We start from the raw sequence: 15,959 nt of genomic DNA on the forward strand, positions 1-15,959 counted from the left end.
TTTCTGAAAGCCTTCGGGCCAGAGGGCGGCGCTTTTGAAATAAAGGACGGTGTAATCTGCCTTTGCCCGGCAGAGTCGGGCCCACTGCCAGACCACATGGAGTGTGTCAGCTGCTGGACCCTTTACTCACACCCTGGCCCCTGGTGGCTCTGAACAGAAGCTGGGGACAAGGAGGGTAGCGGGGAGGATGGCGAGAGGCCAGGAGCTCCTGGATGGTGGGGGGAACGCTGAGGCCTGGGCTGAGTGTCCTCACCTCCCAGTGCCTGTTTCCTCACCTGCAAAGTGAGGGTCAATGTGGCAGCTTGGCAGGTGTGGGGCTCACCTGGCAGGTGTGGTGATGGCGTGAAACAGCCAGCACAGCAGAGGGCACCTGGGGGAGCTGTTTCGAGCGCAGGGTTGAGAATGTTTTTTTCATTTAGTCAGCAGACACTGACGGAGCTTGCACTTGGGGGCTAGGGAAGAGGCAGGGGTGAAATGCGTGTTTGGGCACCTAGATCCCCACAGCTCCTGGAAGAGCTGTGGTGGCGGTTTGGCAGGGCAGGGGACCTCTGGCCTGGGTCGTGTGCCCAGCACTTGCCCCACCTGACCCTGGGCCCTTCCGTGTCTCTCTCTCTGAGCCTCAGTTTCCCCACTGAATGATGAGAGGGGTGGGCTGGACGATCCGTAAAGGTCCTGTCGGCTCTGACACTGCTTGTGACCCTTCTGGGGTCTGCACCTGGCCAGTTCCCATTCCCCTTGCAGGGGACGTGGCTGCCTCTGCGAGCTGCCACGTCTGCCTGCCCCCTGAGCCCGGGGTTCCATGGGGGCAGGAACTGTGGGCTGTCCGTCACGCTGGTGTCCCGAGCCCAGCAGGGGGCCAGCACAGATGGCTCCGGGCTTGTTTCCAGTGTCGGACATCCTGGGGTTCCCCACTCGTGGTTGGCGAGCTTGGGGAGGCTCAGAGGTCAGGCTTGGAGAAGGCCATCAGTGGGATCCCCGAGGTGTCCCAGCGCCTCTCCTCACCTTGGGTTCACAACACACTTTGTCTACATTATATTGCTGGGGAGATGCCAAGAGCTCCCCAAACATGCCAGAAACTGACAAAGCCAGGCAGTTTTTTCACATTTATCCATTGCTCTCGTGTACTTTGACTCATTCAATCCTCACACAGACGGGGAGGTGGCGGTGCTGTGAGCCTTGTAGAGATAGGGAGAGTTGGGGAGGGGCTGGGAGGGAAGGTTTCAGGCTTAGCCAGGCCCAGTGCCTGGGATCGAAGAGACGGAGCTGAGGGCCTGCTGCTCACCTACAACAAGCAGCAGCTTTTCAGCCCCCAGAGGAACAGCCAGGCGAGAGATCACCCTGGGACCCCGGACACTAGGGCCGCGTGGGGAGCTGGGATGGCTTCACCAAGGCAGGCAGCGGTGAGCCGGCAGAGGGGGACAGGGTGCGAACCCCCCCACCCCATGCGGTTGTTGTCTCCACATCTGACACAGGGCGGCGGCGGTGAGGAGTGCCAAGAGGCGCTCAGATTCTGAGAGGTGCTGAGAGTGCATGCTGCCGCACAGCTCATCTTGTTCATTTTTAGTTTTATTATACTCAAGTTGCCATCAGGATTTATCTGAACACTTCTGGGTGCTGATGACAAGGGGAAAGAAATGGGTCAAACTGTACTAAGGGTGTTAAGTGCCAGATGGGCTCCAGGGAGGAGCTCTGAGTTGGGGAGCAGTGGAATGGGGAGACAGTGAGGGAAAGGCAGACAGGGGGCGCCAGATACAAATCCGTGGACCACAGACTTTTTGGTTCTGGATTTAGAACAATGATTCCTGCGACTGTGGGGTTTTAAAACCCTAAGGCTCAGCATGAGGGCTGGAGGGGATTTGGGGAGTTGCAAAGAACACTGTAAAAGCAGATTTATTAATCCGATATATTAAAATCCTAATTAAGTCAGGCCCAAAGTCTACGTTCCTGTTAGTGTTTTCTTAAAATAAGCTAGGAAGGGCACACTGGGGTTTGAAGGGGACCTGATATTATTTTTCCTCAGAACATCCAGAAATGTAAGCATTTATAAAGTTTCTATGATGCTCTAACCGCTGTGAAGTGTGTTAATGTATTCTGTTAACAGATTTCCTTTTTAAAGTACTCACCCCTCCTGCCACTATAAACTAAGAGGTGCTAAGAGTTTTTAGAACTATGACCCAGACAGGAGAAACAAGTCGGGGTTCTCTGGCCCATTGCTGATGACCACAGCTCAAATGCACCTCCCACTGCATGTTTCCAGATGCTGTGATGGAGAGATTACCCTTCCTATCCCTGACCGCTCTGCTAGGTGCAGCTGTCGTCCCTGGGAGCTTTCCTGTCTGGTAATGCTGCCTGTAACAGCCCTCAGGGCTCCTGGTTGGAAGGAGCCAAGCCTAGTGTGGAACCCAAGCTTTCCAGCTTCCCACCACTGGAGTCTTTCCTCTTTTTATTTATTTATTATTAGTTTTTTTTTTTTTTTTTTTGTAATGGAGGTACTGGGGATTGAAACCCAAACCTAGTGCATGCGAAACACTTTACCACTGAGCTATACCCTCTCTCCACCCCCACCATTCTTTCTTCTTGCTTTGATGTCCCCAGAATATAATAATTCAACAAATATTTAAGTGCCTACTATTTGCCAGGCTCAGGGAACATACCAGTAAAGATAAGCCCAATTTGGCTCAGGAAGCCTACATCCTCGACGCGGGATGAGGAAGGGGTCAGTTACTAGGGAACAAGAGCTTTCTTATTCAGGGCCTTGCCTGATCTTAGAAGGCGGTCTGGGTAGGGGCAACTGGCTTCCGATCCCTTTCAGCTACTGACTGGACCTGCGACCTTGGATAAGGGACTTCATCTCCCACCCTGCACAGGGGTTTGGATCACAGACCCTGTCTCTGGAGTTTCTGCAATGTTGTTGGTAAGTAGTGTACATGAACGCTAGGCCAGTGGTTCCCAAACTTGTCTGCACATCACACAGCTTTCAAAACTCGTATCTCACCTCCAGAGACTGTGATGTAGTTGGCCTAGGGCATGGCCTGGACTTTGAAATTTTCAAGATCCTCAGGCGATACTAAAGTGCAGACAAGTTTGGGGAACTTAAGCACTAGGCATTGTGTAACAGCTTAATAAAAGAGAACTCCCTGAAAAGCCCGTTTCACAGATGAAGACACTAAGGCCGGGCAGACATCAAAGCGACGTCCAGGAGGCTGCACGTCTCGGGTGAGAGCTCTGACCCAGCCCACCAGACCTCTCTCCTGCGTCCAGGTCCGGGCCGGGACCCTCCTCCCCATCATGCCTGCCCTGGGGCAGGGGCGCCCATCGATGCGCTCCGCCGCTCGGCTCCCCACGCCTGGTCCCTGCCCGCTCGTGCCCCTTCCCCCTCCCGGCCGCTTCCCACTTCCAAGATGGCCGCGGGTGGAGCCGACCAGGTAAGGAAGCCCCTGGCGGGTGTCCACGGGGGCTCTGCGGGCATGAAGATCTCCTCAGGCTTCCCCTCGCGGCCCCACTTGGCCTTCGGGAGAGAAAAGGACTGGCAAAGCCGCCCCGAGGCCCACGGCGGGCGGGCAAGCGGGCCAGAGGAGGGGCAGCAGGACGAGCGTCGAGCTCCAGGAGCGGCGGCGGCGGCGCGGCGGGGGGCGGCAGCCCGGGCGGAAGATCGGCCGCGCAGGCAGGGGGCGGGGCGGGGCGAGGGCGCGCGGGGCGGGGCGAGGGCGCGCGGGGCGGGGCGAGGGCGCGCGGGGCGGGGCGAGGGCGCGCGGGGCGGGGCGAGGGCGCGCGGGGCGGGGCGAGGGCGCGCGCCGCTGTTAGCCGCGGGCGGCTAGCTAGCACCTGCCCGCCCGGCCCGCCGCCTGCAGCGCCCGGTGTCCTCGCCGCGCAAGTTGCGGGTCCCGTGGGGCCTGGGCTGCGGGCCCGCGGGCCCCGGGGATGGCGTCGGAGCCGCGCTAACTCCGGTACGGAGGGCCCCCGGCGAGGGCTGGACCGAGAGGGAGAGAGGGGGCCTCGGCGCGCGGGGCCGCTGCCACCTGCTGCAGCGTCGGCCGGAGCCGGGAGGCGGCCTGAGGCGGGTCAGGGCGGGTCTCCCGGGTTCAGGTCCAGCCTGGGCGCCCCCTCGCCGCGCGAGTGCTGCTTCCTCTCGCGCCGGGAAGCGCGTGGGGCCCGGGGAACATCGCGGGGCCCGGGCTGCTCTCGGCTCGTCCGTTCCTGGGTGAGACGCGCGCCCTTGACACCCTCCTTTTCCGGAACTTGAAGAAAAGTTTTCCCCCTCAGACGCGCCGGGCTCCCCCGCCGGGAGAGGAGCCGGCTTGGCGCTCGGAGCCGCGCACCCGACCCCGGGACCCCCTCCACCTCGGGCCCCGGACCCCCGGGACCCTTGCCACCTCGGATTCCCTGACCCACGGGAGCCCCCTCCACCTCGAAGCTTCCCAGTCCCTGGGACCCCCTCCACCTCGGAGCCCCAGACCTCTCTGAGATCCCCCTGCACGTCGGGTTCCAGACCCCCTTGCTTCTCATATCGTCCTTTGGCTATAGACACTCCCCACCTCGGACCCCCTAGTCTCCAGGCCATGTACTCCTTTTTGCTTCAGAGACCCCAGTTCCTGGGCTACAGCCCCCCCCCCCCCCGCCTCGGAGAGCCTGAGACCCTGAGACCCAGAGACCCAGGCCTGAGGAGCCTTCGCACTGGGAGGGCTGAGAGGCAGGAGGCTGGGGTGGGGGCAGGGAGCTGCGGGGAGGAAGGAATGGGAGGGTAGCTCCACGCTGTGGGGTGAGGCCAGGAGGAAGGCTCCTCGGGAAGCTGCAGGACTGGCCGGCAGACTCCAGACCCCAGGCTCGGGTAGTGAGCATTTTAGTGGTCGGATCCTTGCGTGGCCGTGGGAAACCATTTCTGTTTTAAAATTGCACAGGCACCGTTTGCTCCACCGTGGAAGTGGAAGCTTTGCTTTGGAAAGTTCTATGTGCAGGAGGCTGTTTGTTTACTGAGGCTAGCTGAGGAGGGTGGTGTCTTGGGTCCCGTGTCTGCAGAATGTTGGCACTTCACTGTTATCTTGGCTGCCTTTATGGAGGGTGGGTTGCTGCTGGGCACTGCTCAGTGTGAGTGCTGGCCACTGCTAGGTGCTTTGCATGGACCAGGCCAGACCTTACAACAGTCACTTCCTCTTGCTCAGTTTATCTGACCAGTACCAACCCATGTCTCAGTTTGGGTATGACTTCTTCCCAACTTTTTCTTAGACCCCTCCCACCTTGGTTGTTCCCCCTCCTCCTCTCCCCACAGCAAAGGCTGTCTTACTACTGTCTTGGTTGTGATGTTTGACCCCTTGAAGTTGTGGGCTCCACCTGAGTCCCAGCCCTAATGAGAATCTAGCATGTGCTTGGGGTTCAGGGTTATTGATTGAATGCACTTTGGGAGACATTAAGGGAGGTAAAGTAAGTGGTCTAGGGTCACCCAGTTGGAGAGAGGCGAGGATGAGTGTCACTGGGCCAGGCTCTGCTCATCCTAGTGTCCTTCATGGTCCCAGCAGGTTCTGGCGGGTCACTTCTCAGCACTTTCTTGCTCCATGTCAGTGAAACTTGAGTTTTTACAATTTGCCCCCCCCCGCCCTCCACCCTTCCACTTCTCCATCTCTCCATCCCACTGTCCCTCCCCTTTGTCCAGCAAGTGAATTCCTGTCCTTCATGCCTCCGCTTTCCCCTTGCCTGTGCTCTGTTGAAGGCTTCTCTAGTGGGAGGACACAGCTTATCAGAGCAAGTTGTTCCAGAATCTCTCCCCTGTTGGTCAGAGCTGCTGACCGTCACGTCCCCAGCCTGAGCACAGAGGATGCCTACCCAGCACGTCGTGGGTGCTTGTGGAGCTTTGAGAGCTTGGTGAAGATTCATCATCAGAATAGACATTTATACATATGTATAACGTGTAAAAGGGGATTTTAGGAAAATGAGTATGTGTTGTCTGTTAACATGTGTTTAAGTTTCTAGGGCCTGGGCTGTTTAGAATTCTAGACTGTGAGGTTGGCAGGACCTCGGGTAGATCAGCCGGGCCAGTCACCTCATTCTACAGATGGGGCAGCTGAGGCCCAGCACTCACCAGTGCCACATAGCAAGTGTGAGGAGAGACACTGGTGACAGGAAGAAGCCGTACAGTGCGGCTGTGCGCACGTACACCTGCATGTCTGGGCTTGCTCATGCAAATGAGCTGCTAAAATAGTGGGCCTGAGCTGGCTGGCCCTGTCGGGTGCCCAGGGAAGAGTGACACCAGCCAGCATCTTCTGAAGCAGGATTCTAAAGACTTTATGTGGATTTCTTCCCCTCGTCTTGTCAACTGCCTGATGAGACATGGTCTGTAATTGTCCCCATTTTACTAGATGGAAATTGAGGCACAGAGAAGTTAGGAAGCGAGTCCACGGTCGCAGAACTGGGAAGTGCAGGAGCCAGGATTTGACCCCAGGCAGTCTTCCTCCATAACCTGCGTTATTTTTTCCCCTTCTGTCTCTTTAGTTTTAAAAGTTTTCTATTGAAGTCTAACATACATACAGAGAAGTCTAAATATTGGTGTGTTCAGCTCATTGATTATCACAAAGTTGGGGGTCATGTTCTTAAGTACTCCAGCAAGCCATGTATGGGCTTTGATGTCAGACCTGGTCTGAATACCATTTCTCTTGCTGTGTGACCTTGGGTGAGTTACTCAGCTTCTCTGAATCTCACAGTTTCCTCAGTGTACTTGGCAGGCTTGTGGTGATTAGCGCCTGTGATCGCACCTAGTGTGTTCGGTGTATGGTAAATGTTCAGTAGGTTGTTTATCTTATTAATAATTAAGATTATAAATTATGTTTGCTCTGTTAAGTGGTCTGAATATCTTCCTAACTTGTCAGTTGCCTCTCAATCACGTTGCAGGTACTTAACGGTGATTAGTTTTGGTAAATCACTCCATGTAGCTGACACATTTGGGGGAGTGGGGGAACCTCCCTGTGCACTGAGAATTCTTAATGTAAAGTGTCCCACCTGTGCATTTTAAACATAACCACCTTTGGACAATGTAAGTGAAATATCTGTTTCTTAGCATTGGGAAGGAGCCTTTGGGGACCCTCCACAGTTTAACCCCAGTTTCGGCCTGGTTTGCTGATGGACTGAAGCTTATTAAACAACATTGTGTTGCGTTCTAGGTGCCTCAAAGTTGCTGTTCACCCTCCAGAGAAATATACTGAGCTTCCAGAAAAAATTTTAGTATTATTTTTATCCTAAAGAATAACTCATTTAAAAACCAAACTACTTTTATAGTTGATTTTTCCATTTTACATAATGTGAATTAATCCATTATTTTAGGCCTCTTGTGCAGCAGTGGAAAGAGTAAGCACCTTAGAGTCAGATCCAGGTCAGCCCAGCAGGACCACTTCATTATACATTCCATTTGTGCCTGGTCTTCTTGTCCGTGAGGTGCTGATGACGGTGTCCCCAGCTCTTGGGCTGCTGTGGAGGTTACATAGGTGGTGGGCGTGAACACCGAGCACAGTGCCCGACATGTTGTAACGCACACTTGGTGGGCAGGGGCGGCAGCTCGTGCTTATTGTTCCTGCCGAGGCACCTGAGACCCAGAACGTCCTGTGCCTTTCTCCCCAGGGTCCTTTCTGCCTAAGCCAGGACTTGAATTTAAAAGAGGAGACTCACAGTGCTTGGTGCTTGTGGAGCCTCTACAGAACAGGCCGAGTCACGTGGGAGATGTCACACAGGCCAGTGGGCTCTCCTTGGTGTCAGGTCCATGGTCGAGATGAAGGCCTGGGGGAGCCACCACTCCTGTGGGGAGCCTGGCAGTCCCACTAGACTCCTCTCCAGGAAACATGAAAGGCCTGTGAGAGGCCGTCTGGAGAGTGATGTAGGTGTCGCAGAGAGAAGACTCAGGTCGGGCCCTCCCTGCAGAACCCTGGGCAGCTCCCTGCATCTGGCTCAGCACTGTGTATTTGCCGTCCGTGAAGTGATGGAGTGCAGTCTGTTCCTCCACGGGAGGGGTGAGGATTTGAGGAGGTGTTTGATGTCTGCATTGGGACTGTGTAAGTAGCAGAGCTTACCAAGGGCCTTGGGGTCACAGACTTGGGCTCAGGCCTCAGCTGCTGCCACATTAAAGTGCAGACCTGGGTCAGCTGTGTGCCTCAGTTTCCTCCTCTGTGTGGGGGGATAATACCTGGCAGAAAGGGCTGCAGAACAGAATGGCACGTTAAGAGCTTAGAGCAGTGCCTGGCCCTCATGAAGTTGTAGTTCTGTGGTGATGCTCTGGTGTTGTCAGGTGTTGCAGACCTAATTCCTGCTCTCTGTGACACACGTGCCCTCATGCCATGGCTGAAAGAAGGGAGCCGACTGTGTGACTTGAGCGACAAGGTGCGGAAATCTGGCAGAGCTTGGTTGATGGGAGGCTTGGCAGATAAGATGAGTGCACCCTCCTTGGAGGATCTGAGGGTGCAGCACTGTCTGTCTCCCGTGCTAATGGGGGTGCAAGGAGGCCACTCTCCTCCGCAGTATCCAGAGAGGAGCAGAGACAAGGGAGTCTGAGTGTAGCACACGTCCCGTGGACAGGAAGGAGCCACGGAGGATGAGTGCCAGAGGATGTCTGCATGGATGGGCAGCGTTATGTCTCCCTGAAGCCACCAGGGAGTGGATTTTTTCCCCCAGGGACATAACCAAGTCATTCAGTTTTGGTTTCATAAACTGTTCCTTTTACTTATGAAGCCTTAGTCAAGACCTAGTTCCATTACTTTTTAAGGAGGAGAGAATTCAACTGTTGCTTCAACATGGGCTTGTTTTCCAAAGCCTCATTCAGAGTCACTGGCAGAGCTGCTGTCCACTTTCTGACTCATATTAAGCTAAAGAAGGGGCCCTTATGGAGTGTTCCAATCTCTTGGGACACTTTCCCTCTTTGCTTCCATCAGGACTCAGTTTCATGACAGGTCAGTAAAAACAGGTCCGATGGTCTTGTTGCCTGGAGTGAGCAGTTCTCCTTGTATCCGTGCTGGACATCCTGTGTCTCTCGTCGAGGCTGGGATGGCTGCTCATCCTCAGACTTGTATCTGGTGTGGGCCTTGCCTGGGCACCGCCGAGAGCTGAGGGCGTGCCGCCGTGGCCACTGCCCGGGAGTTGTATGAGACTCTGGGAAGCAACTGCAGAGGGAAATTCATTTTGCTTTCCTGAGCTGTCGGGTTCTGACTATGTTCCCTGTTGTCTGGACTCGCAGCTGACACAGCGCACAGGACGGTCATCGCTTACTTGCTGGGTCTGCTGCCGGTAGCTCTTCTGTGACCTCCGCTGCCTCGCCTTGTTCTTGAAACACAACCCAGCTCTCGACAGGTGTTTCTTGGGTGGACTGTCCTGAAACCTGTCCACTTAGAATGTAGTTATTAGTAATAATTAAGTCAGCAAGGAGACTTTTGAGTCCTTAACCACGTCAGGCAGTAGTATCCAGAAACCATTAGCATGTGACCTCCTGAAGCTTAGAAGCCAGGGGAGAGAGACATGGGAACTGCTGTACATGCAGTTGTTGTAGGTGAGGTGTGGCCACGAAGAGCCTAGGAGGAAGGAGGACCTGCAGCTTCCTGGAAGAATCAGGGAAGGCTTCTCAGTGGAGGTGGCCTTGTAAGGGTGCTGTGTCTCTGTGGCGCATGCGGGTGGACCCCCAGGGGCGCTGATGGCCGGGCAGGGAAGAGTACCTGAGGCAGTGCCACAGTACGTCTGGGTGTTGAGAGGGGTGAGGGTGACATTAAGCAGCTGGTGAGGCTCGTAGGCTGAGCAGGAAGGCCCTGTGCCAGCCTGGGGAATTTAGACTTACCGTGTCTTTAGAAAACGTGTGACTTGGAGGCAGGCCATCTGCAGCTGGCCTCTCGGCTGGCCTCCAAAGTCCACCCTGCAGCCTCTCTCGGAAGCATGCCCTTTGTGTGTGCAGCCCCCCTACTGCAGGGCCCATCGGAAGGCAGGTGCTCTGGAGTGCAGCTTCTGGTTTTATGGCAATGGTGGCAGCAGGTGGAAGGGTTTGAGGACAGATGGCCTTGGCCCCTGCAGAGTTTGGTTTTAGAGTATGTTGCATGTGGAAGTAGTTTTTTCCTTTTAGGTTTATTTGTCCAAAGGCTGACATTCTGTTCCTGAGGCATAAGGAACTTAAACTGGACTTGGAACCATCAGAGGCCTCAGAGGCCCCTCAGTTTCCCCTAGCAGAGTCCCTCGGGCTGCCCTCCATGGCCCCCAAGGCAGAGGAAAGGGGAAGGACCAGGCCACCGCCAGGCGGCTTTGCACTCTGTGTAAACTTGTTTCTCTCTTCCCTCTGCTTCCATCTTGGCAGCTCAGAGGAGAAGGGCTCCTTGGGTTCACTGAACTCACTTGTTACGTGTTCCTGTCTATTCTAGTGTCAAAATTTCAGTTTAAATTCTTTTTCAGGTATTCCAGCTCTTTATGTGGCTAAAGTAGAGGAAATTCACATTTATTGGGCACCTACTGTATGTCAGGTGCCAGTGTGCCAGTGTGTCACCAAACCTTCTCATTTAATTTATCATCAGACAAGCCTGTGAGTTACATGGTATTGTCTCGTTTTACCGCCGGGGAGGCGGGAAGTTGAGGCTCAGAGGCACCTCCCTGGCTGGTGAGGGGCAGAGCAGCGTCTCAGCTGGGCCTCTCCGGCTCCTAGCTCTGCTCGCCGGGAGGATTTCTTCTTGTGTTTATGGCTTTTTGCCAGTTTGACCTGTTGGAGTGTTGATGGTGTTTTGATAATTCTAATTACCTTTGACGTTGCCAAAGATGAGCTTTTAACTATGTGCCAAAGATGTTTCTTACTGTATTTTCTTTTTAATTAAAAAATGTAGAACTTTTAAATTTATGTACTGATTTGTCTTCATGTGCCTCCTGTTGTGAAGTCTGTTGTTTCACAGAGTGGTTCCTGGAGCAGGGTTCCAGAGGTAGTTTGCTGTGGCCTTGCCTGGGAGGAGGTCCTGGCTGGGGACTCAGGGTGAGGGCTCCAGCCTAGGAAATTCAGGGCAGTGTGAACTGCAGAGCATCTAAAACACGTTCTCGTGTGGTGAGATGATGCCGGATCCTCTTGGATTATGAGCTGGGTTTTGCTCTGTAGCTCAGAGAAGCGTTCTACTTTGTGCAGCACTTCTATAGTCTCATTTTTGTATTAAGCTCTAATTTTGTTGGTATTTTTGTTTTGGTGTAGTGCAGTGTGGTTCTGCCTTCTAAGAAAAATTGATAACCAATTAGCAAGACACCATGATTAAATAATCCTTCCTTACTCAGTGGGTCACATCTCAGGTTTTTATATATAGTTCAGTCTATTTCTGAATTCTGCATTTGAATTCATTCCTTCTTATTTCTATTTTTGCTCCAGTGCTGCACTGTCTGCCTTGTTCCTTTAGTTTCTGGGAGGGAGGGAGATGATTGCTCCCCCCGTTTCTGCTTTTAATGAATTTGCTTTTGCTGTGTTGACATTGAGAGGCAGGTCAGGCTTCCGGAAGGGGAGCGAGAAGCTCACTGCAAAAGCTAAAATAACACCCCAAAGGCAGTGGTTATCAGGGTTATTGCCAGGCTTCAAACCTTCACCTCCTTGCTGTTTAATGATAACAGCTCCCAGCAGGGTGCCTGCTGGGGTGGGGGTAATGCTGGCGGGGGGGCTCCTGCATGCTTTTCCCATGGTACCTTATTTAATTCTCCCAGGGCAGTCTAGTGGAGCTGGGGTTGGGACCCAGAGATGTCTGAGTCCAAAGTTCCATTCTTTACGTTTTTCTAATCCATGGATCAAATTTAAATGCACCCCCAGATTTCTGTAGTTTTTGACATTTTTAAGGACAGCAGAAGGTAACATAACTTATGTCAGGGTTCTTAGTCCACTGGGGACCTGGCTGCCCAAGCTGGTGCACCTCCCATCCCCTCATCGCCACCCCAGTCTTGGGCCAGAGAACTGTAGGCAGGGCATATGTGTCGCTGGCAGCTCTGACTCAACTTGCTTAGGTGTTTACTGCAGGTTCATGGTCTTTATTTTTTCCTTTGTTGTTTTTTGTCTGTACTGAGCCAGCCTTCTGATCTGGGTTTTTATAACCCCAGACTTAGCCATTCATCTGCTGGGTATGGCTTGTTTTGGGGTCAGTCATTTAGATCCAGCTCTGCTGCTAAGTAGCAGTATGATCTTGGATCTGTTTCCTAACCTCTCTGAACCTCACTTTCTTCCATGGTAAAAGGGATGATGTGCCCTGCCCTGCAGACCTGAGTAAGGGGACTAAAGCATCGTGGAGAGCCATGGCTAACTTGGATGTGTTTGGGGTAATCTCACTGCACAAGGTGTACACAGTCATCTGTCTTGATGAAGACCTTTTGATTTTTATGCTGTCTCAGAACAAGCAGAACCTTGACTTACGTTTAGGTTTTGAATTCACATACTTTTATGGGTATCCTGTTTCTCATTAAAAAACACACACACACACACAAAACAAACCCCCTCTCTCCCTCCCTGGAAGAGTCCTCATGCTCCCAGTGCTGTCCTGGGGATCACAGATGGCACTGGTGGGGTGGAGGTTATGATGATAAGGGTGATTATATATACCCATCTTAAATGTAGCCTTTGTTTGAGTTATCTTACTGTTATTTTATATCATAATATATATATTATAACTCTAGCTTCCGGTCTTGACTTAAAACTCTGGTATGTAGGACTTTTTTTTAGGATCATTCCTTTAAAAGGGGCATCGAAACATTTGGACTGTGTGTCAGAGGAGTTGCATCTTTGGCTTTTTATATCCATTGTCTTAATTTCCATTTTTGTGTTTTTTCTAGTTTCTCCTTGGACCAAGATGACTGATGGAAACCTTTCCACCTCTACAAATGGCGTAGCCTTGATGGGCATTCTGGATGGTCGACCAGGAAACCACATTCAGAACCTGCAACACTTGAATCTCAAGGCACCCAGATCCCTCTCGCTGCCTGAGTATGGGCCCAAGCTGAAACTTGGTGCTTTAGAAGATCGGCACAGCCTTAAGTCGGTGGACTCGGGCATCCCCACCCTAGAGGTTGGCAACCCAGAACCCGTGCCCTGCAGCGTGGTCCACGTGAAGAGGAAACAGTCCGAGTCGGAGATCGTCCCCGAGCGAGCCTGCCAGAGCGCATGCCCACTGCCGTCCTACGCGCCAGCAGCCCCCACCAGCGCCGAGGGGGAGCAGAGCGTGCGGAAGTCCTCCACATTTCCCAGGACGGGCTACGACTCGGTGAAGCTCTACAGCCCCACCTCCGAAACCCTGAACCGCAGTGACAATGTCTCCGTCTGCAGCGTGTCTAGTCTCGGCACAGAGCTGTCAACCACGCTGTCCATCAGCAACGAGGACATCTTGGACCTCGTGGTCACGAGCAGCTCCAGTGCCATTGTGACCCTGGAGAATGACGATGACCCACAGTTTACCGATGTCACCCTGAGCTCCATCAAGGAAACCCGTGACCTGCAGCAGCAGGACTGTGATGAAACTGAGGAGGGAAAGAAGTTGAAAATATTGGGACCATTTAGTAACTTCTTTTCAAGGTAATGCCATCTTTGTCTCTCTAGAAGAGCCAGGTTATTAACTTCAGATCAGCTGCATTGTTCTTGTCTGAAATGTGTGTTTCCTCCCTGTTGAGCAGACACTGTGTCATACAGGTAATCATGCCTTTTCCCAGTAGCCCAGAATCCTCTGGAGTTGTGTATAGGACTGGTCTGTCAGTGATTCTGCGGCTTGATTCCTCGCTGCTAGCTGTCACCTCCGTGTCCTTGACTCACTCCACAGTCTTGTCACTTCCTGGCCTTTGACCTGCTGTGGCTGATGGTGACCTACAAGTGGACAGTGTAACCAAATCAGCAACGTTTGTGAGGGCCCTTTACATTGATAACCTGAGCTTCTTGGGCCATGAAGAGGGACTGGTGAGGGTGACTGATCAGAGTCATAGCCCCCACGTCTTAACTCCAGCCCCTACTGGCATAACCCAGGGCTTGTCCATCAGGGCCCTTCCTGGTTGTGTCCCTTGCACCCCTGCATGGCTGTACTCTTGTGTTCACGTTCTGCCCCTGGTTCTGCTGCTGGGGTGCTTGCTGCCACTGCACTGCAGCCACACATGTTCCTGCCAGGAGCGTTTCTGTGCTCGACCCAGCTGCCCCGTGCATGTGCCTGTAGCAGAGCACGTGTTGGACATTGCGGCACTGGGTGTCCCTTTGAGATGGTGTGACATGCTGACTTGAGTCAGCCAGAGACTTCTGTGGCTGTGGGCACGCGTGTTAACTTAAGGCGGTCTCAGGTATGTCATCGGCTGGAGATGCAGATCATCTTGGATGCGTCTAAGACCAGTCCTGAGAGAAAAGATCTCCGATGTGGGCTGTGGTTTTGTGGGGCACCTGTCTCTGTGATGTGCCCGTGAACAGGTACTGTGCTCCTCCCGAGGAGAATTCCTGGCCCCAGAAGCCCATAACTCTGTGATCGCCTTCAGTGGGAGGAACCCAGGGACTGTGGGCGAGACTCACTGTCCACACTGAGTCCACAGCCCTGAAATAGTGCTGTTGCAGCTCAGGTTTGTGGGGCTGAACTGTTCCCTTTGCTCAGATCAGTGTTTTCCACTTTCCCTGTTTATGAATACCATCTGAGTGCCTGTGAAGTATGTCTCTTAGAACTCATCCCAGAACTCCAGAATCAGAATCTCAGAGGAAGGGCCTTGGAGACAGGTTTTCAGAATCACCTGGTTCTTGACAAATTTGGGAAACCCTGCTTGAAATGCGGATGCCTGGGAAACACATAGAGGAAAGAGCTTAGCTTTGGAATTCAGGAGACCTGCACTCACTACTAGCTGTGTGACCTTGAGCAAGTTACTTCACCTCTCTGAGCTACTTTTCTCATATCTAAAATAGCATGAGTAAGTGCCCAGCACATGATGCCTATTATGTTGTTGATGTACTATTTATGTCGTCTTACCTGCATTGTCCTCATTATTTGCCTTATGTCTCAGTTTCTTCCTCTGCAAAATGGGTTCATGATGAGACCCACTCATATGGTGCTCATGGGGATGAAGTGTGCTCCCTGGTGTGAAACTTGGTCCAGACCCAGGCAGAGTAGCTCTGAAGTGTCAGTTGCTTGTTGTGACGGCCATGACTTCATCCTGCTTTGTCTGCTGCCTTTGTCTTACTGTCTGTGTTGGAGCCTCTTTTCCTTTGAAAGGAAATAACGTTAATGACTGCGGATTGTTTCTTGAAAGTCTTTCTTTCTCAGCTTTGTGCCACAGAAATCAAATATCTCTTCTTTTATTTTTTGATTCTTGTCTCCTTTCCTTTGTTTTGATGGCTGTGACATTATTGTTGTGAGCCATTATTTAAGTACCTTTGTGAAGCAGGTAAAATATTAATGACAAATGAATCAAGATTTGTAATATTGTGAGCCAAGTGTAGTGAGTTTTTTGTCCTAGAGTCTTGAAGAGTTTCCATCTGTAATTCCTTTGAGAGGAAAAGGGTTCTGGGCCAGAAATGTTTGGAACCCACCAACATTTTGCAGGTGAGTGTATCTGCAGGTGAGTTACAGACGGGGCTTGGCACACAGCAGGTGCTCAGAGGACGGCGTGAGTTTTTGTTGAGGGCAGGGCTGGGGCTTGAGCTGGTCCTTTGCAGTTCCCAGCCTGGGCTTCTGCGTCATCCTCTCCACTTTATCCCCTGGGCCCCACATCTCCCTCGATGCTCATGCAGTCTGTTCTCCTTGTCCGGAGTGCACTTCTAGGTTGTAGAAAGCAGTGAGGGCAGTGTTTTGGAAGCTGGTCTAGAAGAATGGGGCTCAGAGGAAGTGGTCAGGGACCTTGCAGCCTGAGGGAGCAGGCCTGTTGCTGACCCTGACTGCTTGATAAGGGTGGCCTGGGTGAGTCAGGAACAGAGGAGCCCACACTCCTCCCCCTGCACCCCGCCCCTGAAGCCCAAGCCCAGCTCCTGTTTGTGCCTTTGTTCTTTTCTTTACACG

General features: G+C 52.9%; 1 protein-coding gene across 3 annotated transcripts in view; it reads left to right on the top strand.

The window, feature by feature from the left end:
- The first annotated feature begins 3,251 nt into the window (after window positions 1-3,251).
- The window catches only part of TBC1D14 (TBC1 domain family member 14), a 95,194-nt gene continuing 82,486 nt past the window's right edge, over window positions 3,252-15,959 (top strand). For 2 of the 3 annotated variants that reach the window (XM_031437803.2, XM_031437810.2), the window contains exons 1-2: window positions 3,792-3,947; window positions 12,784-13,519. In XM_031437803.2, coding sequence (XP_031293663.1) covers window positions 12,801-13,519 — 719 coding nt within the window. In that variant the 5' untranslated portion in view covers window positions 3,792-3,947; window positions 12,784-12,800. Of the gene's footprint in view, window positions 3,426-3,791; window positions 3,948-12,783; window positions 13,520-15,959 lie in introns of those variants that run through there. The other variant, XM_064488315.1, reaches the window with a different exon arrangement.

Source organism: Camelus dromedarius, chromosome 1 (genome assembly GCF_036321535.1).
Source record: "Camelus dromedarius isolate mCamDro1 chromosome 1, mCamDro1.pat, whole genome shotgun sequence".
Classification (NCBI taxonomy): domain Eukaryota; kingdom Metazoa; phylum Chordata; class Mammalia; order Artiodactyla; family Camelidae; genus Camelus; species Camelus dromedarius.